This window comes from Scyliorhinus torazame, chromosome 24 (genome assembly GCF_047496885.1).
Source record: "Scyliorhinus torazame isolate Kashiwa2021f chromosome 24, sScyTor2.1, whole genome shotgun sequence".
Taxonomy (NCBI): domain Eukaryota; kingdom Metazoa; phylum Chordata; class Chondrichthyes; order Carcharhiniformes; family Scyliorhinidae; genus Scyliorhinus; species Scyliorhinus torazame.
The window spans coordinates 12,579,645-12,603,893 of record NC_092730.1 but is presented as its reverse complement, the minus strand read 5'-3'; the positions used below and the strand labels follow the sequence as shown (position 1 = coordinate 12,603,893).

Sequence of the window (24,249 nt, the reverse complement as noted above, 5' to 3'; positions counted from 1 at the left end):
TGGTTAGCACTGTGGCTTCACAGCACCAGGGTCCCAGGTTTGATTCCCTGCTGGGTCACTGTCTGTGCGCAGTCTGCACTTTCTCCCTGTGTCTGCGTGGGTTTCCTCCGGGTGCTCCGGTTTCCTCCCACAGTCCAAAGACGTGCAGGTTAGGTGGATTGGCCGTGCTGAATTGCCCTTAGTGTCCAAAAAGGTTAGGAGGGGTTATTGGGTTACAGGGACAGGGTGGAAGTGAGGGAAGTTAAGTGGGTCGATGAGACTCGATGGGCCAAATGGCCTCCTTCTGTTCTATGAAGGACGTGTATAAATTGCCCCCTAAAGGTTTGGGGCGGGGGGGGGTGGAGCCTGATGAGGGGGATTCCTCAGTGACCCCCATAGCGGTGTGTCCCGGAGAAACGCCCCAAGGCCCAAAGGATATGACTAAGTGTGGGTAAATACCGATGTGGATCTCACCGAAAATGCTGGCGGGCAACACCAAACCAGCCCAAAATGACACCGAGAGACATTTCGGTTAAATTGCGGCGGCTATATTTCAAACTTTTAGTTACTCGTAATAAAATTGTGTACTTGGGTAATAAACAGCAGCTGGGAATCACTAATCCACAGAATGGGTCAACTGCAGAGAGCTGTTAAATGTTGCGGGGCAGCTCTGTGTTGAAGAGTAGATGTGCTGAGGTGTGAGTTTGGCGGTGAGTTTTGCGGATGACCGAATGATCGACTCTCTGACAGATGCTGCTGCCTCCTTTATATTGCAGTCGTGAAGCTGTCGGCGGCACTTTGTTAGAAACGTCAGCGTACTTGCCACCGGAGCCAAAGAGCACCACGTACCGAGGTGAGATTGTTTCTGGGCCCTCGGCAGCTGGTCACTGAGACCAGAGGAGGCGACGCTGAGTGTGCAGAATCCCAATGATTCAGCCCCTCAATGGACCAGATCCCTTCCCATTGAACACGGTTATGCAGAATTTCTGCAGAGCATCAACCTTTCCTCACAGCCGTAAAGAACTCTGGTGCCCGCTTAATTACTCACTTTGTAACGTACGCCAAGGAGGTTACGAAGGAACTTTACAAAACACTACGTCGGCCCCCAAATGTACTATTTTGTCCAATTCTGGGCACCGCACTTGAGGAAGGATGTGGAGGCTTTCGAGAAGGCGCAGAGAAGAGTTTTGAGAATGGTGCGGGCGATGAGGGACGGGGGTAGATTGGAGAAGCTAGGCCGGTTTCCTTAGAGAAGAGACGGTTGAGAGATTTGATAGGGGAGTCTGAAGAGGCTGTATAGGGGCACAACTGTTCCCGCTGGCCGGAGGGGCAAGAAGAACCAGAGGTCACCAATTTATGGTGATCGAGAAACGAGCCAACGGTGAATTGAAGAAGTTATTTTTTAGGCAGCGAGTGGTTAGAATCTGGAATGTATAATTCGAGAACGTGGGGGAGGCAGGTTCAATTGTAGCTTTCCGAGGGGGATTGGGATAAAGAAAGATTTGCAGGGTACAGGGAAAGAGCGTCAAAGTAAGACTAGCTGAGTTGCTCTTGCAGAGAATTAGCAGGTGCACGATGGGCCGAATGTGCTGTGTAACCATTCTGTGATTCTATATAATCAAATCCATTACCATCTATTATTCAGCAAACACACCATCTATCCTCATCGACGCTCTGTATAATATATCATTGTATTCACTTGCTTCCTGTTCTGTTTGTGTAGTGTATTTCATCAATCAATTAATTGGTGGCACATAAATTTAATTGTCCTGCATTGTGGAAATTCTCTTCCGGTCATATTTTCAATTATAGCAGAGCATTTGCTAGGAGCCGATTATCCGCTGTATCATAGACGCTGCTCAGTATAAGTCATGGTGGACAGAAGGCCCAGGGTTCCAGTTTTGTTTCAGGGTTTTTTGTAATTTAAGAAATAAAATCTGTCTTTACACATGCTGCTTTCTCGTCAATTTTGTAAAATTGAGGTCCATGAGGCCATAAGACCATATAGGAGCAGAAGGAGGCCATTCGGCCCATCGAGTCTGCTCCGCCATTCAATGGCTGATCTGATGTGATAATCCTCCAACTCTACTTTCCCGCCTTATCGCCATAACCCTCGATTCCCTCACTGATTTAAAATCTGTATCTCAGCCTTGAACATACCTAACGACCCAGCCCCGGCAAGTAAAGAATTCCACAGATTCACTACCCTCTGAGAGAAGAAATTCTTCCTCATCTCTTAAGTGGCCGACCCCTTTACTCTGAGATCATTCCCTTCTGGTGCTAGACTCTCCCACGAGGGGGTATGGGTAGCACTGTTGCTTCACAGCGCCAGGGTCCCAGGTTAGATTCCCGGCTTAGGTCACTGTCTGTGCGGAGTCTGCACCTTCTGCCCGTGTCTGCGTGGGTTTCCTCCGGTTTCCTCCCACAAGTCCCGAAAGATGTGTTTCTTCGGTGAATCGGACATTCTGAATTCTCCCTCTGTGTACCCGAACAGATGCTGGAGAGTGGCGACTAGGGGCTTTTCACAGTAATGTCATTGCAGTATTAATGTAAGCCTACTTGTGACACTAATAAAGATTATTATTATTCCCTCAACATCTACCCTGTCAAACCTGCTAAGGATCCTATATGTCTCAATAAAGGCGCCTCTCAATCTTCTAAACTCCAAAGCATGCAGGACCAACCTGCTAAACCTCTGCTCATCAGAAAATCCCTCTCATGTTTAGCAGAGCACAATGTTGTAAATTTGGCAATCGGCCTTTACTGCTATTCTGCATTCTTTTTTTCTACTGTTCATTTTAGTACTCTGAGAATAGCGGTGAGAGGGAAAGCGAAGCTGAAATCTAGAATAAAATCCGAAAATAACCTGTGTAGTTGCGGTGCTCCCTTACACTGGGTTCAATTCCTGTCCATCCTGTCATTCGCTGCCCCGTTTGACGACGCACCTCTCTTTATCCTTTTGTTTCAGACGAACGTGAAGCCGTGCAGAAGAAGACGTTCACCAAATGGGTGAACTCCCACTTAGCGAGGGTGACCTGCCGGATCACGGACCTCTACACCGACCTGAGGGATGGGCGGATGCTCATCCGTTTGCTGGAAGTGCTGTCGGGCGAGCAGCTGGTCAGTATAAAACTCCCGTCCTCTTTGTGGCGATCGTCAGAACGATATGACGAGAGTAACTTTAGGCCAGCTTTAAGAGTCACCAGCCTTTCAAGCAGCCACATGCCCCGACCAGTGCCTTGTGTGATGGACAGCCAAGAACGCTCCCAACGCAGTCCCCAGCATAACGAGATGAATAATGGATCTGTGAGTGGGTCGACCATTTTGATCATGTCATGGGCAGTCGAACAGGACCTTCCCCACAGGAAGAATAAATAAATTACAAGCTCAAGAGGTTAACTAAACATCTTCCTTTCATTTTGCTAACGAGAAATTGAGATAGTTCTGCCTGCTTTTACTGGACAGGAAAGGAAAACTCGTCTTTATGCAAAATCGTAACATATCCTCAGGGTAAAGCAGTTTTTCCCCCTCTCCATTCATAGGCATCACTAGCAAGGCCGTCATTTGTTCCCCAACCCTGGTTGCTCTTGTACTGAATGGATTGCCAGGCCATTTTAGAGGGGCAATTAAGAGTCACCCACATTAGCCGCGATTTACCGGCCTCATCAAACCTGACTTGGTGTTGCGGCGAGGCCGTTGACCGAGAGATTCGAGGTGCCTTGCAAGATTCGGGTGAGATGCAGATCAACAGATGTAAATAAAATTAGGCATTTGGGGCTGGTTGCAGGGAGGTATCCTGGCTCTCCCCCTTGCCTCTTGGCACTTTCACCCTGGCCTCTTGGCACTTTCCCCCTGGCGTTGCCAAGGTGCCTGGGTGGCCCTACCAGGCTGGCAGGGGCACTGACAGGTGGCAGGGTGCCTAGGTGCCAGGGTGGCACTGCCACGGGTGAGGGGTGCCATGCCCAAGAAAGAGGGTATTGGGGGGGGGGGGGGGGGGGGGTGCGCTGAAGGACAGGTATGAAGCGGCCTCATAAAGGCTTGGGGGGGGGGGGAATAGGAGTCTTGAAGTGGGGGAGGGAGCCCTCAGCGACCCCATAGCGGACTCTCCTCACTTTTTGGGGAGGGGGGTGGAGAATGCCCATGTGTGCGGGGTTGACATTGCCTGTGGGTGGCGGGGGGGGGGGGGGGGGGGGGGGGGGGGGGGGGGGGGGTGAGGGACCCTCCAGCTCACTTAGACATCGGGGAACCCGTTCAAAATGGCGGCCCGATCTCTGCGGAACCGGTCTCGCTGGCCGGTCCTGCTCCTGAGAGTGGGCTAGACCAGCGGGAAACTCCCCAAGGCCCCAAAAAATGACTAAATGTGGGTGAACGCCGATGTGGGTCTCACCCAAAAAGCCGGTGGGAAACATCTCCTCAAACTCACCCAAAATGACAATTTTTTGATTGAATTCCGCCTATTGCTGTGGATCTGGAATCACATTTAGTGTAGGCCAGACCAGGCAAGGGCGATAGATTTCCTTCCCTCAAGGACAATAAGTGAATCAATTTTCTTTTTCATGGTCATCATTTTTAGTGAATTGAAATTCCGCTCTCTGCCGTGGTGCGATTCAAACCCAGGCTCCTAAAGCAAAGCCCTGTCACTAGTCCAGTGACCGTACCACAACGCCACTACCTCCTTTGTGACCTAGTTAAACAGGCAAACGTGACAGTCGACCTGAGCGTCGTGAAGTCCCATAAAATTAAAGCTAAATTAAAATGAGCGACTGGTTGATCTATTTTATTCTTTGTGAGGTGTTGGTTGATGGACAAATGTTGGTCAGGATGTGGGTAGGATCCCCTGTTTCTGTTCAAGCAGGACTGTGTGGGATCTATCTCTCCACTGTCACATATTGATGGAGCCTCAGTTTCTGATTTTCAGCTGAAAGCGCACCTCTGACAGTGCAGCACTCTGTCACTACTGTGCTGGAATTTCAGCCTAGATTGTGTCTGCGAATATAGCCATTGGTGAAGAGTTCGGACCTAATTGCTACCAAAAGAAAATTTAAATCGCAATCTTGGAGACCGCTAAGATAGTTTAGCCTGTCAGGAACTGACATGGCAAAGGAGGTAGTGCTGTGTCTCATTCTTAATGCAAGCAATAGGCGAAAGAGGAGGAGAAGGCTGTAGGTTCCTTGAACCGGGATCTGGCATTTCTAATAATCTTTATTATTATCACAAGTCGGCTTACATTAACACTGCAATGAAGTTACTGTGAAGTCGCCACACTCCGGCGCCTGTTCGGGTACACAGAGGGAGAATTCAGAATGTCCAATTCACCTAACAAGCACATCTTTCGTGAAACAACAGTGCTGACCACTGTGCTACTGTGCCGCCCGATAATAAGATGATGGCTTCATCTTCAACTCCGTCTTCCTGCCCTATCCCCATATCCCTTGATTTCCTTGAGAGTTCAAACATCTGTCAATCTCAGCCTCGAATATCCTCAACAACTGACCGTTCACACACACCGTAAATCCCTGCAAAAAATGGGGTGGGGATAAGGGGTTATGTATTTCTTCAGGCAGAAGTAAAAATCAGCAGGTGAGTTACTCCATGCTATTACCACACCCCAACCATTAGTCTGCCCGTTCCAGACATAAATCGGCAGATCAACAGTGATTGTGGCTGGAGTATGATGGTTAACGTGACACAGTAAAAGGACAGGGGGAGAGAATGCCAAATCACTCAGTGGCCAAGTGCTGAGTAGGAATCTCCAAGGTGGGCCCTTTGCTTCGATTCAGCAAGCTATTTTGTCCCTGCTATTATCAATGTTTATGTCTGTGGAAAACATCAGAGGCAAACGTGCTTTACAGTGGAAATAGATCCCAGCCACCTATCCTCTAATTAAAGTCCTCTGAAGACCACCCCAAGTGATTCAGACTGGTTGCCCAATTGAGCTGGATCGCATTGTTACCGTGGCCCTGTTTTTCTTCTGGCACCAGCGCCGTGCCACAGGTCGGGAGGGGAGTGCAAGGGTCTGGGAATTAAATCGTGCAGCTGGTTGTTTTTAAACGCGAGCATGTTCTTTATCAGCCATGGTCGCTGGCAGCCTTCCATCAATGTGAAGTGATGGCAATGCAGCAAAACAAATTCCTTACGGACATGGCAGCTTCGAATGGTCCACTTTATTTGCTGGTGGCTGAGAAGATGAATTTTGTGAGGCAGGTTCTTCCTTAAGTGCCGCAATATGGAAGTCGGACATCATTTTCAGTAGTTGGGCTCTGTCACCAAGCCGCTGTGGCCACTGAAGGCTAACCTTTATCATAATTATCATCTGCTTTGTAATTAAACGCACCAGCTACAACCTCTGCCAGGCATTGTGAGCACCATGCTTGTTGCATTGTCGCTGTCTGCCGTGACCGACGGACACAGAGGATGGCTTGTTTTATTGGGTTCCCCGAATCACAACGGCTTCGGGTTAGATCCTTGATTGGAGGGAAGTGTGCTGACCCTGGTTGGGCGATACAACTGTCTCCAGTTCCCTGTGCCAAGGAGGGGGAAATTCCATCCAGGCTTGTTACAGTGACTCCTGTCAGAAAGTGCATACACGGTGGTGTCAGGTAAAACCTCCTGTGGCTGAGTGTTCCACTCACTCTTGCGTCACAGATTAACACATGAAGAATGGCAAGGACCATAGAATTGTACCCAAGTGTGAATCAGCACCATCAAATAGGAGGAGAGAATGTTTGATGTCTAACGCTTGGAGTCTGTGCACGTTTGCGTTCTTTGTCTTAGAAAAGGGACACAGAGAAGTGGTGAAGGTTTAAAAATAGATTGTACAAGGACGATGCAGAGGGTTTAATCTATCAGGGAAAACCGCGCAAGTAGAGTTGAGGAACCACAAAGGCAAAAAAAACCATAATGGGAGTTATGTGCAGGCCTCCTAACAGTGGTCAGAACCAGGGGCACAAAATGCACCACAAAATAGAAAGTGCATGTCAGAAAGGCAAGGTCACAGTGATCATGGGGGACTTCAATATGCAGGTGGACTGGGGAAATAATGCTGCCAGTGGACCCAAGGAAAGGGAATTCATTGAATGTTTACAGGAGGGCTTTTTGGAACATTACTAGTGTTATGCAATGAGCCAGACTTGATTAAAGATCTTAAAGTAAGGGAACACTTAGGAGGCAGTGATCATAATATGGTAGAATTCAATCTCCAATTTGAAAGAAAGAAGGTAGAATCAGATGTAAAGGTGTTACAGTTAAATAAAGGTAACTACAGGGGCATGAGGGAGGAACTGACAAAAATCGACTGGGAGCAGAGCCTAGTGGGAAAGCCAGTAGAACAGCAATGGCAGGAGTTTCTGGGAGTAATTGAGGACACAGTACAGAGGTTCATCCCAAAGAAAAGAAAGGTTATCAGAGGGGGGATTAGGCAGCCATGGCTGACAAAGGAAGTTAGGGTATGCATCAAAGCAAAAGAGAAAGCCTATAATGTGGCAAAGAGTAGTGGGAAGGCAGAAGATTGGGAAGGCTACAAAAACAAACAGAGGATAACAAAGAGAGAAATAAGGAAAGAGAGGATCAATTATGAAGGTAGGCTAGCCAGTAACATTAGGAATGATAGTAAAAGTTTCTTTAAATACATTAAAAACAAACGGGAGGCAAAAGTAGACATTGGGCCGCTCCAAAATGACACTGGTAATCTAGTGATGGGAGACAAGGAAATAGCTGAGGAACTAAATAAGTACTTTGCGTCAGTCTTCACAGTAGAAGACATGAGTAATATCCCAACAATTCAGGAGAGTCAGGGGGCAGAGTTGAATATGGTAGCCATCACAAGGGAGAAAGTGCTAGAGAAACTAAGAGGTTTAAAAATTGATAAATCTCCGGGCCCAGATGGGCTACATCCTAGAGTTCTAAAGGAGATAGCTGAAGAAATAGTGGAGGCGTCAGTTATGATCTTTCAAAAGTCACTGGAGTCAGGGAAAGTCCCAGAGGATTGGAAAATCGCTGTTGTAACCCCCCTGTTCAAGAAGGGAACAAGGAAAAAGATGGAAAATTATAGGCCAATTAGCCTAACCTCGGTTGTTGGCAAGATTCTAGAATCCATTGTTAAGGACGAGATTTCTAAATTCTTGGAAGTGCAGGGTCGGATTAGGACAAGTCAGCATGGATTTAGTAAGGGGACGTCGTGCCTGACAAACCTGTTAAGAGTTCTTTGAAGAGATAACAAATAGGTTAGACAAAGGAGAGCCAATGGATGTTATCTATCTTGACTTCCAAAAGGCCTTTGATAAGGTGCCTCACGGGAGACTGCTGAGTAAAATAAGGGCCCATGGTATTCGAGGCAAGGTACTAACATGGATTGACGATTGGCTGTCAGGCAGAAGGCAGAGAGTTGGGATAAAAGGTTCTTTTTCGGAATGGCAACCGGTGACGAGTGGTGTCCCGCAGGGTTCAGTGTTGGGGCCACAGCTGTTCTCTATATATTAACGATCTAGATGACGGGACTGGGGGCATTCTGGCTAAGTTTGCCGATGATACAAAGATAGGTGGAGGGGCAGGAAGTATGGAGGAGGTGGGGAGGCTGCAGAAAGATTTAGACAGTTTAGGAGAGTGGTCCAAGAAATGGCTGATGAAATTCAACGTGGGCAAGTGCGAGGTCTTGCACTTTGGAGTAAAGAATAGAGGCATGGACTATTTTCTAAACGATGACAAAATTCATAATGCTGAAGTGCAAAGGGACTTGGGAGTCCTAGTCCAGGATTCTCTAAAGGTAAACTTGCCGGTTGAGTCCGTAATTAAGAAAGCAAATGCAATGTTGTCATTTATCTCAAGAGGCTTGGAATATAAAAGCAGGGATGTACTTCTGAAGCTTTATAAAGCATTAGTTAGGCCCCATTTAGAATACCGTGAGCAATTTTGGGCCCTACACCTCAGGAAGGACATACTGGCACTGGAGCGGGTCCAGCGGAGATTCACACGGATGATCCCAGGAATGGTAGGCCTAACATACGATGAACGTCTGAGGATCCTGGGATTATATTCATTGAAGTTTAGGAGGTTGAGGGGAGATCTAACAGAAACTTACAAGATAATGAATGGCTTAGATAGGGTGGACGTAGGGAAGTTGTTTCCATTAGCAGGGGAGACTAGGACCCGGGGGCACAGCTTTAGAATAAAAGGGAGTCACTTTAGAACAGAGATGAGGAGGAATTTCTTCAGCCAGAGAGTGGTGGGTCTGTGGAATTCGCTGCCACAGAGGGCGGTGAAGGCCGGGACGTTGAGTGTCTTTAAGACAGAAGCTGATAAATTCTTGCTTTCTCGAGGAATTAAGGGCTATGGAGAGAGAGCGGGTAAATGGAGTTGAAATCAGCCATGATTGAATGGTGGAGTGGACTCGATGGGCCGAATGGCCTTACTTCCGCTCCTATGTCTTATGGTCTTATGGTCTAAGCTGGGGCTGTAAACAAAGAGAAGGTACAGTAAAGTGGCCATAGTCCCAGACGGCCATAGGTTTCTTTCCCCTTTGAGGGGCAGAGCTGACTGGCGATGGTTTCACCTGAGGGTCATCACACCGCAGGCGAAGGGCAAAGTTGAGAAGGGCGGGGCCTCCATGAATAACCTCAGCTGGCACGGGGGTAGGCCTCTCTCTGCACCACGAACCAGCTGTTTAGCCACCTCAGCTTAACCGGGCCCCAGAAGCTAAGGAATGACCTCATAAATAGGACTTTGAAGGCATTAAATAGGGGTGGATATAGAGAAGCTATTTCCACTTGTGGGAGACCAGGGGCGGGATTCTCTGTCCGTTCACGGCAGCAGGATTCTCCGGTTCCGCTGAGGTGAATGGGAGATCTGGCCAAGTGTCAAATTCTCCGTCCTCGCTGGCAGCGAGTGTGTATGTGTGTTTGAGTATTGAGTGTGTGTTTGAGTGTTGTGTGTGTGTGCGTTTGAGTGTTGTGTGTGTGTGTGTGTGTGTGTGTGTTGTGCGTGTGTGTTGTGTGTGGTGGGAGGTGCAGCTTGACTGGCTTGCAGCTAGACTCCTCTATCAACAAAACGTTAGAACCTTCATTTCCTGCTCGCCCCTGGCTGGAATCATTTCTCCATCCCATCAACGCCGCCATCAATTTCGCCAGCTTAAATCGAGAGCTCACTGTGGAAGAAGTTTGGGAACCAATATCCGCCCACGCTGTTGTTTAATGTGTTAAACTTGCAGCTGCTGCCAAGCTGAATATTTCATTTTGATCTGTTTGCCGAGAGCAAGAAAAAAATAAAAGAATTTGGCCCAGCCTGCTGCACAAATCACACCTTCACGGTTTGCTGCCGTGTAACACATCTGCTGGGTGCGCGAGTTACTGCAACCCTCACCTCAAAGTAACCGGCAGGCAAGGACACTCGTAACATTTCCTTTCTTTGCTATTATACCAGGGTGTGGGTGGATCTGTTAATTTAAGTGGGTGGATATCTAGCCTCAAGAGGGTTTTATGCAAATACATCAAAAGTATTTATTTCTTGTATCTCTGTTTACGTGGCATACATCTTGTCCTCAGTTCCGCTGTACTTGCCCTTTTTTCTCTCCCTCGTCACGATCTGAATCTCGCCCATTGTTGGTGGCTTCACTATTTTGCAAATTTGTGTTTGAGAGCGAGACGGCTAGCCTCATCTAAAGTGCATCTCCCCGAGGTACCCAAGGCGTTGGGATCTACCCCCTTCGCCTCGGAGACCTAGGGCGAGCACCGTTCAGTTATGGTCTCCACAAACAGGCACCAGATGGCACGGCACCCTTGGGGGTCTCCCCGGGGACCGGGGCCCCCCAGGTGATTGCCCTCTGGGTAGGTTGGCACCCTGACCATGCCAGCCTGGCATTGCCCAGATCGCACTGCCAGGCTGGCATGTTTCCAATGTCGGGGATTGGGCCTGGGGGGTGCCCTGCGGTGGGTATTGACGGGGTGCCAGGTGGGGTGTGGAGCTGCAGAGGAGAGACCCCCTTATGGATGAATTGGGGCTTTGTGTGTGTGTGTGTGTTTGGGGGGGGGGGGGCGCGCGGTTTGAGGGTCACATCGTGGGCAGGGGTAGGGGGATCGAGAGATCGGGAAGGCATTTTAAAATAGGAAGTGGCACTAAGCACGGCCTCGTGGGGGAGTTCCTGAATCGAACCAGAGTCCCGGTAGATAACGTGTTTCTCGGGCAATCGGGGAAGCGTTTTTACGTGAGTCTCGAGAAGCGTGCCAATATGAGCAGGGTTCATCTACGTTGAAACTATTTGAAGACAACCGCCGGATGTTATAAGATGTTGAGTTCACCTCTCCCATGTTCAAAGTGCCCCAGTGCTACCAGGAAGCCATCAATAGAATAATGTTATTAGGCGTGTGAGAGTTAATTCCAAGATGCCTGCAGGACATCTGCTCGAAGGATCATAGGGTACACCTCAACATTGTAGCCTGAAGCTCTATTCCATACTCCCTTACAAACAAGCACATCTCCCACTGGGAATGCAGTTTAACAGTGATGATGTGAAATGTGATGAGGTTCCTTGGGATCCTCTTTGTAGACTAGATTCAATATGAGGCCTGACTGGGTTGATGACTGCAAGGGTATGGAATGAGTCATTCGTTAGGCACACAGATTTATACCTTTTTAGAGGGGCGCTCTAGGTGAGCATGTACCTTGTATTAATCACGGTTTATAGACTGGATCAGTCACACCTATGTGCTCCGTGCCTTCTCTTGTTAATGAACTTTCTATGTGCACATAAAGATGAATGAGTGTGTTCTTGACACAGTGACAAGTGTTTGCTGGGGATTGGAGTGCTGTAGGTCATTTATTTAATGTCAGCAGAACTGCAGAGTGCACATACCAATTAGTCTTCCTATTTAATCACCAGACATCATAATCCCTAATGAAACATTTAAAATTCTTCAGACAACATGGGAAGAATATTCTTAAGGATTATTTTTAATGACAGACGAATCCGTGGTATAAAATCCAAGTCACATTTATTTTTCCGTGGAGCTAGATGGGAATTGATGTCAAATATATGAGTTTAAAAATCATACTCTTCATTGCACTTGCTACCAGTGTTTTGTTCAGTTCTTGCCTCTTCATCAATCCGGTTCTCCTGAAAGTGTTAATTGCCTCTTAAACAGGAGCTGCACGAGTGTGCAACAATCCTATAGGACTTTCCTGCCAATCCAAATAATGTGCATTTGAATAGCAATTGTAAGGTGACAAAATACTTAAAGCACATCACAATTTGGCAGCGGGAGAACAAACGCCAAGCAGCGGTTGAGGGAAGACACTGGGTACCAGATGGAGCCACACAATAGATGTTTTACAGCGAGGACATGAATCTGCTTGATCGCAACTCGATGCTGAACTATTGGATTGGATTTGTTTATTGTCACGTGTACCGAGGTACAGAGAAAAGTATTTTTCTGCGAGCAGCTCAAACAGACCATTAATTACATGAAAATAAAAGAAAAAGAAAATACATGATAGGGCAACACAAGGTCCACAATGTAAATACATAGGCACCGGCATCGGGCGAAGCATACAGGAGTGTAGTATTAATCAGGTCAGTCCATAAGAGGGTCGTTTAGGAGTCTGGTAACAGCAGGGAAGAAGCTGTTTTTGAATCTGGTTTTGAATCTGTTCGTGCGTGTTCTCACACTTTTGTATCTCCTGCCCGATGGAAGAAGTTGGAAGAGTGAGTAAGCTGGGTGGGAGGGGTCTTTGATTATGCTGCCCGCTTTCCCCAGGCAGCGGGAGGTGTAGATGGGGGTCAATGGATGGGAGGCAGGTTTGTGTGATGGACTGGGCAGTGTTCACGACTCTCTGAAGTTTATTGCGGTCTTGGGCCGAGCAGTTGCCATACCAGGCGGTGATGCAGCCAGATAAGATGCTTTCTATGGTGCATCTGTAAAAATTGGTAACATTTAATGTGGACATGCCAAATTTCCTTAGTTTCCTGAGGAAGTATAGGCGCTCTTGTGCTTTCTTGGTGGTAACGTCGACGTGGGTGGACCAGGACAGATTTTTGGTGATGTGCACCCCTAGGAATCTCCACCTCGGTCCCGTTCATGCTGACAGGGGTGGGTACAGTACTTTGCTTCCTGAAGTCAATGACCAGCTCTTTAGTTTTGCTGGCATTGAGGGAGAGATTGTTGTTGTTGCACCACTCCACTAGGTTCTCTATCTCCCTCCTGTACTCTGACTCATCATTATTCGAGATCCAGCCCATTTCACCCATCTGAATCATTTTCCCTCAATAAAACCGTGTGCCCTTCAACTTGACTGGATTGCCGCGTCTGAGGGGTCAGGGTCGAGCAGTGACTTGACGTGACATTAACCCAGCGTCTTCTGTTTCTATTCCCAGCCCAAACCCACCAAAGGACGGATGCGGATTCACTGCTTGGAGAATGTGGATAAGGCCCTGCAATTCTTGAAAGAGCAGAAGGTCCACCTGGAAAACATGGGCTCCCACGACATTGTGGATGGGAACCATCGCCTCACACTGGGCCTGATATGGACCATCATCCTTCGGTTTCAGGTAATTACAGCAGAAGTTGCTGCATCAAGAAGCATCTTGCGGATTAACCCTGCTATTAATAGTGAATGAATGACAGATCCTAATTCTATAGGGTGTGCAGCACAGAAATGGACTGCTCAGTCCCACCGGTCAGTGCCGTGTTCATTCACCCCACGAGCCCCCTTAAATTAATCTGTACTGTTCGCTTCAACCACTCCTGTGGTCGTGAGGACCCCATTCGCACCACCTTAATGGGTGGAGAGGTTTCGGAACTCGCTATTGAGTTTCTTGTTGATTGTCTTATATTAATGACTTCTAGTTTATGCTCTGCCCCACTAGAAGAAACATTTTTTTCAGTATCCACTCTTATCAAAACCTTTCACAGTTTTAAAGATCTCTATAGGCCACCTGTGGTAGTCACCACTAGTAGTATATTACATGTATTACGGCACTGCCTGTATACTCGAGGTCCATGGGTAAATCCCTGCCTGCTGGCTTCGCCCAGTAGGCGGGGTATAAATGTGTGTGCTCACCGGTGCTGCAGCCATTCTGGTTCCAGCTACAGGAGGCACAACATCTTGCTCAATAAAGCCTCGATTATTCCACTACTCTCGTCTTTGTGGTAATTGATAGTGCATCACCATCCATCAGCTTTCTTTTCTCAAGAGAGACGTGACCCAGGTTGTCAACCCTTTCCTGATATTTATACCCATGTGTTCCTGATATAATCCTCGTCGGCTTTCCCTGCACCCTCTCCAGTGCCTCTATCTCCTTTTGATAATATGTTGACCAGAACTGCACATAGTGCACAAGGTGTGGTCTAACCAAGGTTCGGTACAGGTTTAGCATATCTCTGCTACTTTTCAATTCTATCCCTGTATCAGTAAAACATAGTGCTGGGTCCACTTTTTATTTAAATGGCCTTGCTAACCTGTGGTGGAATCTTTAGTGATTAATGTATTTATACTCCAAGATCCGCCATGATCTCATTGAATGACGGAGCAGGTACGAAGGGCCAAATGGCCTACTCCTGATCCTAGTTCTTATATTCTTATGATCCCTTTGTTCCTGGACCCCACCTAGATTTGGACTTTTGAAGTAATAAATGACCTCCATATTCTTTATATCAAAATGTGTGTTGAACTTTATCTGTCAATTATTTGTCTGTTCTTCAAGTTCATTAGCGTCCCCCTGTAATTTTTTGCAGTCCTCCTCAGTATTGATCCACCTGCCGCCGCTCCCCCAATCCAAATCAATAATGTAAATTGTGAACAGCAAATTAATGGTCACATATTGGTTAAGATAATTGCAGACAAAGCAATTCATAGAATCCCTACAGTGCAGAAGGAGGTATTATGGGCCAGGGTTTAGAGAACACCAAAGTATATTATGGAGTTCACCTGACCCACAGCTTTTAATAGATTTTGGTTATGGGGAGCACAAGGACCCACTTTACAGGTGTGATGCAACAGAGCTAAAAGTATTTTTACAACAAAACAATGTTTATTCTACGAATCCAGTTAACATTTTATAAACACACAGTAAACATCTTACCAACTACCAACACTGACAATCCCCACAGATTCCCATACCAGCCTCCCCGAACAGGCGCCGGAATGTGGCGACTAGGGGCTTTTCACAGTAACTTCATTTGAAGCCTACTTGTGACAAGAAACGATTTTCATTTTATTTTTCATTTCAGATACAATACTCTATAGGTAACCCTTAATAACTTTCCCAACAACATCCATAAGTCAAAAAACTCTTCTTTTTTTTTAACAAAGACAGTAGGTTTGAATTCTCTACAGAAACAGGTATTGCTTTGAAATCATCAAGTGATCTGGAGATATTCTTTAGAGAGAGGGAGATATACAGCTTCTTGTTTGAATGCAGCTCTCCAATTGAAAACAAAACTATGACACACTGCAGCTTCCAGCTCAAAACAAAAGTAAAAGCAGAGACAGAGCTCAGCTCCACGCACACTCTGACATCACTGCAGCCACTTGTGAAGACAAACATTTCTTAAAGTGACATTCACATGACAGAGGCCATTTGGCCCATCAGGTCTGCACCGACCCTCTGATATAGCACCCCACCTAGGCCCCCCCCCCCACCCCGTCTAACCTTTTGGGACACTAAGAGGCAATTTAGCATGGCCAATCCGCCTAACTTGCATCTCTTTGAACTCCGAATTAGTCTCCAAATCCAACTCGTACTTTCCCAGAATTTCAACCCCCAAGAACGTGTTAACCTTGCTGTACCCTGAAAATGTATTGGCTTTTAAAACCCAAACATTGTATATCCTAATCACTGCTTCTTGTCAGCTTATCTCACTCTGGTTAAGTTGCAGAGGCAATCCAGTGAGTAGCAAATTGCACTTGGTGTTGGGGGGAAAAGTAAGATAATCGTACTGTGAAAGGGCAGCACGGTAGCATTGTGGATAGCACAATTGCTTCACAGTGCCAGGGTCCCAGGTTTGATTCCGGCTTGGGTCTCTGTCTGTGCGGAGTCTGCACGTCCTCCCCGTGTGTGCGTGGGTTTCCTCCGGGTGCTCCGGTTTCCTCCCACAGTCCAAAGATGTGCAGGTTAGGTGGATTGGCCATGATAAATTGCCCTTAGTGTCCAAAATTGCCCTTAGTGTTGGGTGGGGTTTACTGGGTTATGGGGATAGGGGGGAGGTGTTGACCTTGGTAGGGCGTTCTTTCCAAGAGCCGGTGCAGACTCGATGGGCCAAATGGCCTCCTTCTGCACTGTAAATTCTATGAAAGGAAAATGAACCCTGAGAGCATTAACTAAATAGTTGTAGGATATAACGCACGAGGGGTTTCGGGGTAACTGTGGACGTGCTGAAACTCCAATAGCGCAGCGTCTAACATGGATCATAGAATCACTACATTTGGCCCATCGAGTTTGCACCAACCCGCCAAAAGAGTGCCCCACACGGGCCCACTCCCCACCTAAGCTGGGCACAAAGGGGCGATTTTATCATGGCCAATCCACCTGACTGTGGGAGGAAACCGGAAACTCCCGCGGCCGGGGGTGGGGGGGGGACATGCAAATTCCACACAGGCGGAGGCCGGAATCGAACCCGGGTCTCTTGTGCTGTGAGGCAGCAGTGCTAACCACCGTGCCGCCCTGTGTATAGTTTGGTGTGAAAGCTAACTAGATGTTCCGGAATTCATTGCCAGAGGAGTAGGCACAAAACCAGGGAAGCGATGATACCCCTGTCCAAGGCATTAACATGGCCCCATCTGAAATAGTGTGTGCCATTTCCATTGCTGTACAATGGGAAGGGATATTCAGGCCTTGCAATTCCAAGTGAAACTTATTTGAATTGATGTCTAGATTAAGGCACCTGAATGATGAGTAGAGTTTTAAGAGCCTTGGGTTGTTTACTCCACTCTGGAGAATAGAAGGCTTAGGAAAGATATTGTACAACTGTTCAAGACCCTTAATAGACAGATAAATCAAACTGAACCAGTAGATTGAGGTTTGGCACAAACTCTAGGAGCAGATGATCCCAGCTCAAACGTGCAAGATAAAAGTTAAGTATAAAATACCTGATACATGGAGCACTGTGTATAGTTTTGGTCTCCTTATCTAAGGAAAGATATATGTGCCTTGCAGGGACTGCAACAAAGGTTCACTAGGCTGATTCCTTAGATGGGGAAGAGCGAAAGAGAGATGGGGAAAGGTTAAGGGAAGGAATTTCCGGGGGGGGGGGGATGAGATGCGCAAGGGGCGGGAATAGAACAAAAATGATAAATGTGTCATTTATTGTTCCAGATAACATTGAGTTTTGACAATCAGAAATGAAACTGATTTTGTGTTTTTAAACCGAAGTGTGGTAACGTTGTTCGATCGGCAGTGTCAAGTCATTTAATGATTGAAGTGTTTCGTCTGGTAGAAAGCAATGCTGACAACTGAAAGGTCACACATCTGATTCACTTGATAGGATCGGGTTGGCATACAGCATAGTGGTGCTCATGTCCACAAACCGGGAATTGCTTTTCAAGCGTAATTTGGGAATGTGAGGTTGTGGAAACATATTAGAGCAGAGACTTCAACGGAAGACAAGAAAGTGTCATTGTGTATTATGCCTCAGCATATTATTATGGGCCAGGATTTAGAGAACCCCAAAGTGTATCATGGAGTTCACCTGACCCACAACTTTGAATAGATTGTGGTTATGGGGAGCACACGGCCCACTCTACAGGTGTGATACAACATAGAACTAAAGTACTTTTAAACAAAAACAATGTTTATTCTATGAATCCAGTTAACATTTTATAAACACACAAAGTAAACAGTTTATCAACTACCAACCCTGATAACCCCCCAAAAAGATACAGTACTCTATAGGTAACCCTTAGTAACTTTCCTAACAACATCCATAAGTTAAACCTTTTTTAAATAAATACAGCTGGTTGAAATTCTCTACAGAAACAGGTATTACTTTGAAATCATCAAGTGATTTGGAGACATTCTTTAGATTGCAGAGAGAGAGATCATAACATCTTCTTGCTGTGAATGCAGCTCTCCAACTCAGAAAACAAAACTAAACACACTGCAGTTGCCAGCTCAAAACGAAAGTAAAAGCAGAGCCAGAGCTCCACTCAACCCACATAATGACATCACTGCAGCCGTTTGGTGAAACACACTTTTCTTAAAGGGACTCTCACATGACAATGTCTTGCGACATCTTGGGAGACGAGGTAAGCTTAATGCTGCTCTGCCATCCTGCCGGGCGATCCTTCGGAACATGGGAAACAGAAGGAGGCCATTCAGCCCCTTGAGTTTGTTCCATCAGTGAGTTAGGTAATGGCTGAGCTATATCTTAAGCTCGTCTACCTGCCGTCGTCCTGTAACTGTTAATATCTAATTTCAGTTCAGAAGCATGTTTGAGACATTGGACGAAAAGCCAATGCAAGTACAGGGATGGTAGGTGGACGGAACCAGTTACTGGCTTAGAATAAGGCCGACAGAATTTTGAATAAGCCCAAGTTTATTATCCGTGGGAGGCAGGCCAAGAGAGCTTTGGAATAATCGAGTCTGGAGGTCACTAAGGCATAATTAAGGGTTTCAGCGTAGGGTGGGCTGAAGGCCTCCAATCTGTCCAGAAGCATTGACTCACCAGGCACCAGCAGTTCTTTGGTAAGTGGCCACTGAAGGGCACATGCGCTGTCACGGTGAGTCAGTGTTCAACGTTATCTGGAAGCCCTAATGATGATTTGCTTTCGTTTGGAGTAAATAACACGGTCCTTGGTTTTGCTTGTATGTACTTTAATTATCATGGCTTTTGTTTCAAAGATCCAAGATATCAGTGTTGAAACAGAGGATAACAAGGAAAAGAAATCTGCCAAGGACGCACTTCTGCTGTGGTGCCAAATGAAGACAGCAGGGTAAGCACGATTATATATCATACTGATAAAGAACAGACCATGCTTGAAATGCACACCAGATTAATCAACGCCTGACCCAAAAAATTAACGTTTCGCGTATGCCCCTTCATTTGAATCAGTATTTACAAAGTCGCTACTTGGAATCCTCCGCTTAGATTGAAGCAGAGACCCCCCAGTCGGAGTACGTCATGGGGAGCCTTATGTTGTATCTGTCTGCGCTGTGCTTTCCCAGTGAGTGTTTGGCACTGCCATCAGACAGAAAAGCAGCCAACCTCCCCAACAGTTTGTTCAAAGAACTCTGTATCTTTCACAGTCGACTTTGGTCTGACAGTTGTATGGAATCATAGAATTTACAGTGCAGAAGGAGGCCATTCGGCCCATCGAGTCTGCACCGGCCCTTGGAAAGAGCACCCCACTTAAGCCCACACCTCCACCCCATCCCAGTAACCCCACCCAACCTTTTTGGACACTTAAGAGGCAATTTTAGCACGACCAATCCGCCTGACCCCGCACATCTTTGGACTGTGGGAGGAAACCGGAGCACCCGGAGGAAACCCACGCAGACACGGGGGAGAACATGGAGACTCCGCACAGACAGTGCAAAGTATTCTGGTTTCTTTGCGTCACTCACATGCCCTTACCTCTGCAGAACGCAAACTTGCTTGTTCGATTGAGTGCCACCATTTGGGTGACAACGTTGGGGCTGTTACAGATATCCACCAGAGAGACGGTTCAGTCTGTCTACTCGGTTACCCTGCCCAGGAACCATTCCAGGCACATCTCCCCCTACGCACCGGCAATGGTTTGACTCTAATTTGAATTCTTCCAACATTTCCGGTTGTGTCCTGTGTTTTGGCAGGTATCCTAACGTTAATGTTCACAACTTCACGACGAGTTGGAGGGATGGACTGGCCTTCAACGCAATCGTCCACAAACACAGGTATGCATCCTTCCTTCAGATATTGGAGACGTTTTAACAGAACTGAGTGCTTCAAGTCAATGTGACCCAACTGTTCATCTAATAATGTAAATAAGAAGTGCCAGTACTGTATGAATGTGCAGAGCACTTTCCATATGCTAGTGCCGTTTTCTTGAGGTAGATTACATGATACCAGTATTTTTTGCCAAGCCAATTTATGATCATCAAGGTTCCCTGCTTTCAGGCAGATTCAGGCACTAAGTACTTTTTTTTACAGATGACCCACAGAGGTGAAATGGTATTCCTTCTTTCTGCTTTTCCTGTAATTCCGCACGGTAGTTTCCAGCTGGCTGCTTGCGCAAAGTTGAACTTATAAATGAACAACCTCGGTGCAATGTTGGCACTGAGCTGAGATTCCAACCTCCCCTATAACCAATCCAAGGCTGGGGTACAGGTCTGACACCTCATCCGAGTGCCGTTCTTCAAGGTCCACTCCCGTCTTCCACCAATGTTCGTAGATGATGCTTTCTAGTTGGCTCCGATTTCCTGATGTCAGGCTCCGAGTCCGGCCCGCTCTCCCAACTTGGCTCAGTGCTGGTGATTGCGCAGTTAAAACACGTGCTGGATTCAGGTTGGATTAATAAATCAAAGGGAATCCAGGTTTAGTGGAGTTAGGGCAAGCAAGTGGAGAGATGATGGCGTAGTGGTAATGATCTTATCGCGTGGCAAAGCAGGCTTGTGGGGTCGTGCAGTCAACGACTGCTCCTGTTTCTGGGCAGGAAATTGCCGGTCTTTGGGATTCGCTTTTCCCGCTGGCAGCGCAAACCGCCATCCGCGGGGTTCAGGGCGCCCTGGGGTGGCTTCAATGGGAAATTCCATTGACAATCGGCAGGGAGTAGAGAATGCCGCTGGCAGCGAACGGTGTGCCGCCGAGGAACATACAGCGTGACGGGGGGGAGAATCCAGCTCATTACATTTCTATTTTAGTATAAGTTTCGCCCTGCATAGAATCTTTTAGCGTCGTGGGAAGTTGTCAATGTTCTTTTTAATAATAATAATAGCTTATTGTCACAAGTAGGCTTCAATGACGTTACTGTGAAAAGCCCCTAGTTGCCACATTCCGGCACCCGTTCGGGGAGGCCGGTACTGGAATTGAACCCGCGCTGCTGGTATTGCTCTGCAATACAAGCCAGCTATTTAGCCCACTGTGCTAAACCAGCCCCTACATCTGGTACGACCTTTCACCTCTGTTGTTCTTGGTTTCAGGCCTGATCTGATTGATTTCGACAAACTGAAGAAGTCAAATGCTCACTACAACTTACAGAATGCATTCAATGTGGCAGAGCAGCAGCTGGGACTCACCAAACTGCTGGATCCTGAAGGTGCGTAAGGGCATGTGGACAGGCAGAGACTCACTCCACATGTCTAATATATACTGGATTTAACCAGTGTATATTAAAACGTTAGCAAACTTAATGGAACTGTATGTTAGCGCTCTCTCTCGCTCTCCCTCTCTCTCTCTCGCTCTCCCTCTCTCTCTCTCTCTCTCTCTCCCCCTCCCTCTCTCGCTCTCCCTCTCTCCCTCTCTCTCCCTCTCTCTCTTGCTCTCCTTCTCTCTCTCCCTCTCGCTCATGCTCTCTCTCTCATGCTCTCTCTCTCGTGCTCTCTCTCTCTTGCTCTCTCTCTCTCGTGCTCTCTCGCGCGCTCTCGTGGTCTCTCTCTCTCTCTCTGTCTCTGTCTCTCTCTCCGTCTCTCTCTCCCCCCTCCCTCGCTCTCTCTCTCCCTCTCTCGTGCTCTCTCTCTCTGTCTCTCTCTCTGTCTCTCTTGCGTGCTCTCTCTCTCTCTGTCTCTCTCTCTCTGTCTCCCTCTCTGTCTCTCTCTCTCTCTGTCTGTCTGTCTCTCTCTCTCTCTCTGTCTCTCTGCCTCGCTCTGTCTCTATCTGTCTCTCTCTGTCTCTCTCTCTCTATCTCTCTCTCTCGTGTTCACTCTCTCTCGCTCTCTTTCTCTCTCTCTCTGTCTCTCTGTGTGTTTCTCTCCCTCATGCTCTCTCTCCCTCTCTGTCTCTCTCTCTCTCTGTCTCTCTCTCTCTCTCTGTCTCTCTCTCTCTCTTTGTCTCTCTGTCTCTCTCTCTCTCTCTCTCTTTGTCTCTCTGTCTCTCTCTCTCTCTCTCTCTTTGTCTCTCTGTCTCTCTCTCTCTGTCTCTCTCTCTCTCTGTGCCTCACTCTCTGTCTCTCTCTCTGACTCTCTCTCTCTCCCTGTCTCTCTCTGTCTCTCTCTGTTGTGCTCTCTGTCTCTCTCTCTGTCGTGCTCTCTGTCTCTCTCTCTGTCGTGCTCTCTCTCTGTCTCTCTCTGTGTCTCTATCTGTCTCTCTCTCTGTCTCTCGTGTTCACTCTCTCTCGCTCTCTTTCTCTCGCTCTGTGTCTCTCTGTGTGTTTCTCTCTCTCATGCCCTCTCTGTCTCTCTCTCTTTGTCTCTCTCTCTGTCTCTCTCTCTGTCTCTGTCTCTCTGTTTCTCTCTCTCTCTCTGTCTCACTCTCTGTCTCTCTCTCCCCCTGTCTCTCTCTGTCTCTCTCTCTCTCTCTCTCTCGCTCTCTCTGTCTCTCTCTCTCTGTTGTGCTCCCTCTCTGTCTCTCTCTGACTCTCTCTTTCTGTCTCTCTCTCTCTCTCTCTCTCTGTCGTTCTCTCTCTCTCTCTCTGTCGTTCTCTCTCTCTTTGTGTCTCTCCCTCTCTCTCTCTGTCTCTCTCTCTCTCTCATGTTCGCTCTCTCTGTCTCTCTCTGTCTCTCTCTGTGTGTCTCTCTCATGCTCTCTCTCCCTCTCTATCTCTCACTCTCTGTCTCTCTCTCGTTCTCTCTCTCTCTGGCTCTCTCTCTCTCTCTCTCTCTCTCTCTCTCTCTGTCTCTCTCTCTCTCCCTCTCTCTCTCTCTCTCTCTCTCTCTGTCTCAATCGTTCTCTGTCTCTCTCTCTGGCTCTCTCTGTCTCTCTGTCTCTGTCTCAATCGCCCTCTGTCTCTCTCTCTCTGTCTTTCTCTCTCTCTCTTTCTGTCTCTCTCTCTCTCTCTCTGTCTCTGTCTCTGTTTCTTTCTTTCTCCCCCCCCCCCCCAATGTCTATACTCCTCCATCCATACAGATTGCTGAGATTTCTGGACTCCTCCAGTTCCGCCCTCTTGCGCATCTCAGGTTTTAATCACTCCAACATTGGCAGGGAGACCTTCAACTGCCCGAGCCCTAAACTGTGGAATTAAAACCTCTCTGCCTCCCTAACAGGCCCTCCTTCTTTAAGACGGCATGGTGGCACAGTGGTTAGCACTGCTGCCTTGCAGCTCCAGGGTCCCGGGTTCGATTCCCAGCTTGGGTCACTGTCTGCGCGGAGTCTGCACGTTCTCCCCGTGTCTGCGGGAGTTTCCTCCGGGTGCTCCGATTTCCTCACACAGTCCAAAGATGTGCAGCTTAGGTGGATTGGCTATGCTAAATCGCCCCTCAGTGTTCAGGGGTGTGCGGGTTACAGGGTGGTGGGGATGGGGCATGGTGTGTACCTGGGTAGGGTGCACTTTCGGAGGGTTGGTGCAGGCTCGATGGACCGAATGGCCTCCTTCTGCACTGCAGGGATTCTGTGATCCCCCCAGGACGCTCGTTATGTGACGCGAGTGTGTTCTGCATTTGTACTCTGTCGCAAACAGTAATTGCTGGATTCCGAATAACACGGCAGCAGACAACATTACCATGTTACTGTATTAAATTGAAGATCTGATCCTGAAGGGAGTATTTGTTGTGTTTTGTGTTTGCGTTTTGCGGAATGGAAGGCCACACTCATTCTACCTTTTGTGCTCCCAGACGTCAGTGTGGACCAGCCAGACGAGAAATCGATCATCACTTACGTTGCTACATACTATCACTACTTCTCCAAGATGAAGGCACTTGCTGTAGAAGGGAAACGTATTGGGAAGGTATGAAGAGGAACGATAATTGAGTGGAATAAATATTGTAATATCAACAAAGACACTAATCACAACATGACCCCCCCCCCCCCCCCGGCAAATATTGTCATCATAAACAATCTGCTTTCCATTGCAGTTAAATTTTTCTTTCTCTCTTCACCAGGGAGATTGACCTCTCACTGTGGTCTAATCCACGGGCGGCATGGTGACGCAGTGGGTTAGCCCTGCTGCCTCAAGGCGCCGAGGTCCCAGGTTCGATTCCGGCCCCGGGTCACCGTCCGTGTGGAGTTTGCACGTTCTCCCCATGTCTGTGTGGGGCTCACCCCCACAACACGAAAGGGTAGGTGGATTGGCCACGCTAAATTGCCCCTCAATTGGAAAAATAATAATTGGGTACTCTAAATTCAAAAAACAAATTCCACGGGCGTCTCCCAGTGTCTTCATCGGGAGACCGTCAATCCACTGTGAACTGGATGTTGATGAGCAAGCTACTGTCTGCAG

At 47.5% G+C, this 24,249-nt stretch overlaps 1 protein-coding gene across 4 annotated transcripts in view; it reads left to right on the top strand.

The window, feature by feature from the left end:
* sptbn2 (spectrin, beta, non-erythrocytic 2) overlaps window positions 1–24,249 on the top strand; it is a 347,367-nt gene that overhangs the window by 242,273 nt on the left and 80,845 nt on the right. For all 4 annotated transcript variants that reach the window (XM_072489368.1, XM_072489370.1, XM_072489367.1 and 1 more), the window contains 6 exons: window positions 2,948–3,099; window positions 13,340–13,513; window positions 18,803–18,894; window positions 19,754–19,834; window positions 21,080–21,195; window positions 23,645–23,757. In XM_072489368.1, coding sequence (XP_072345469.1) covers window positions 2,948–3,099; window positions 13,340–13,513; window positions 18,803–18,894; window positions 19,754–19,834; window positions 21,080–21,195; window positions 23,645–23,757 — 728 coding nt within the window. The remainder of the gene's footprint in view (window positions 1–2,947; window positions 3,100–13,339; window positions 13,514–18,802; window positions 18,895–19,753; window positions 19,835–21,079; window positions 21,196–23,644; window positions 23,758–24,249) is intronic.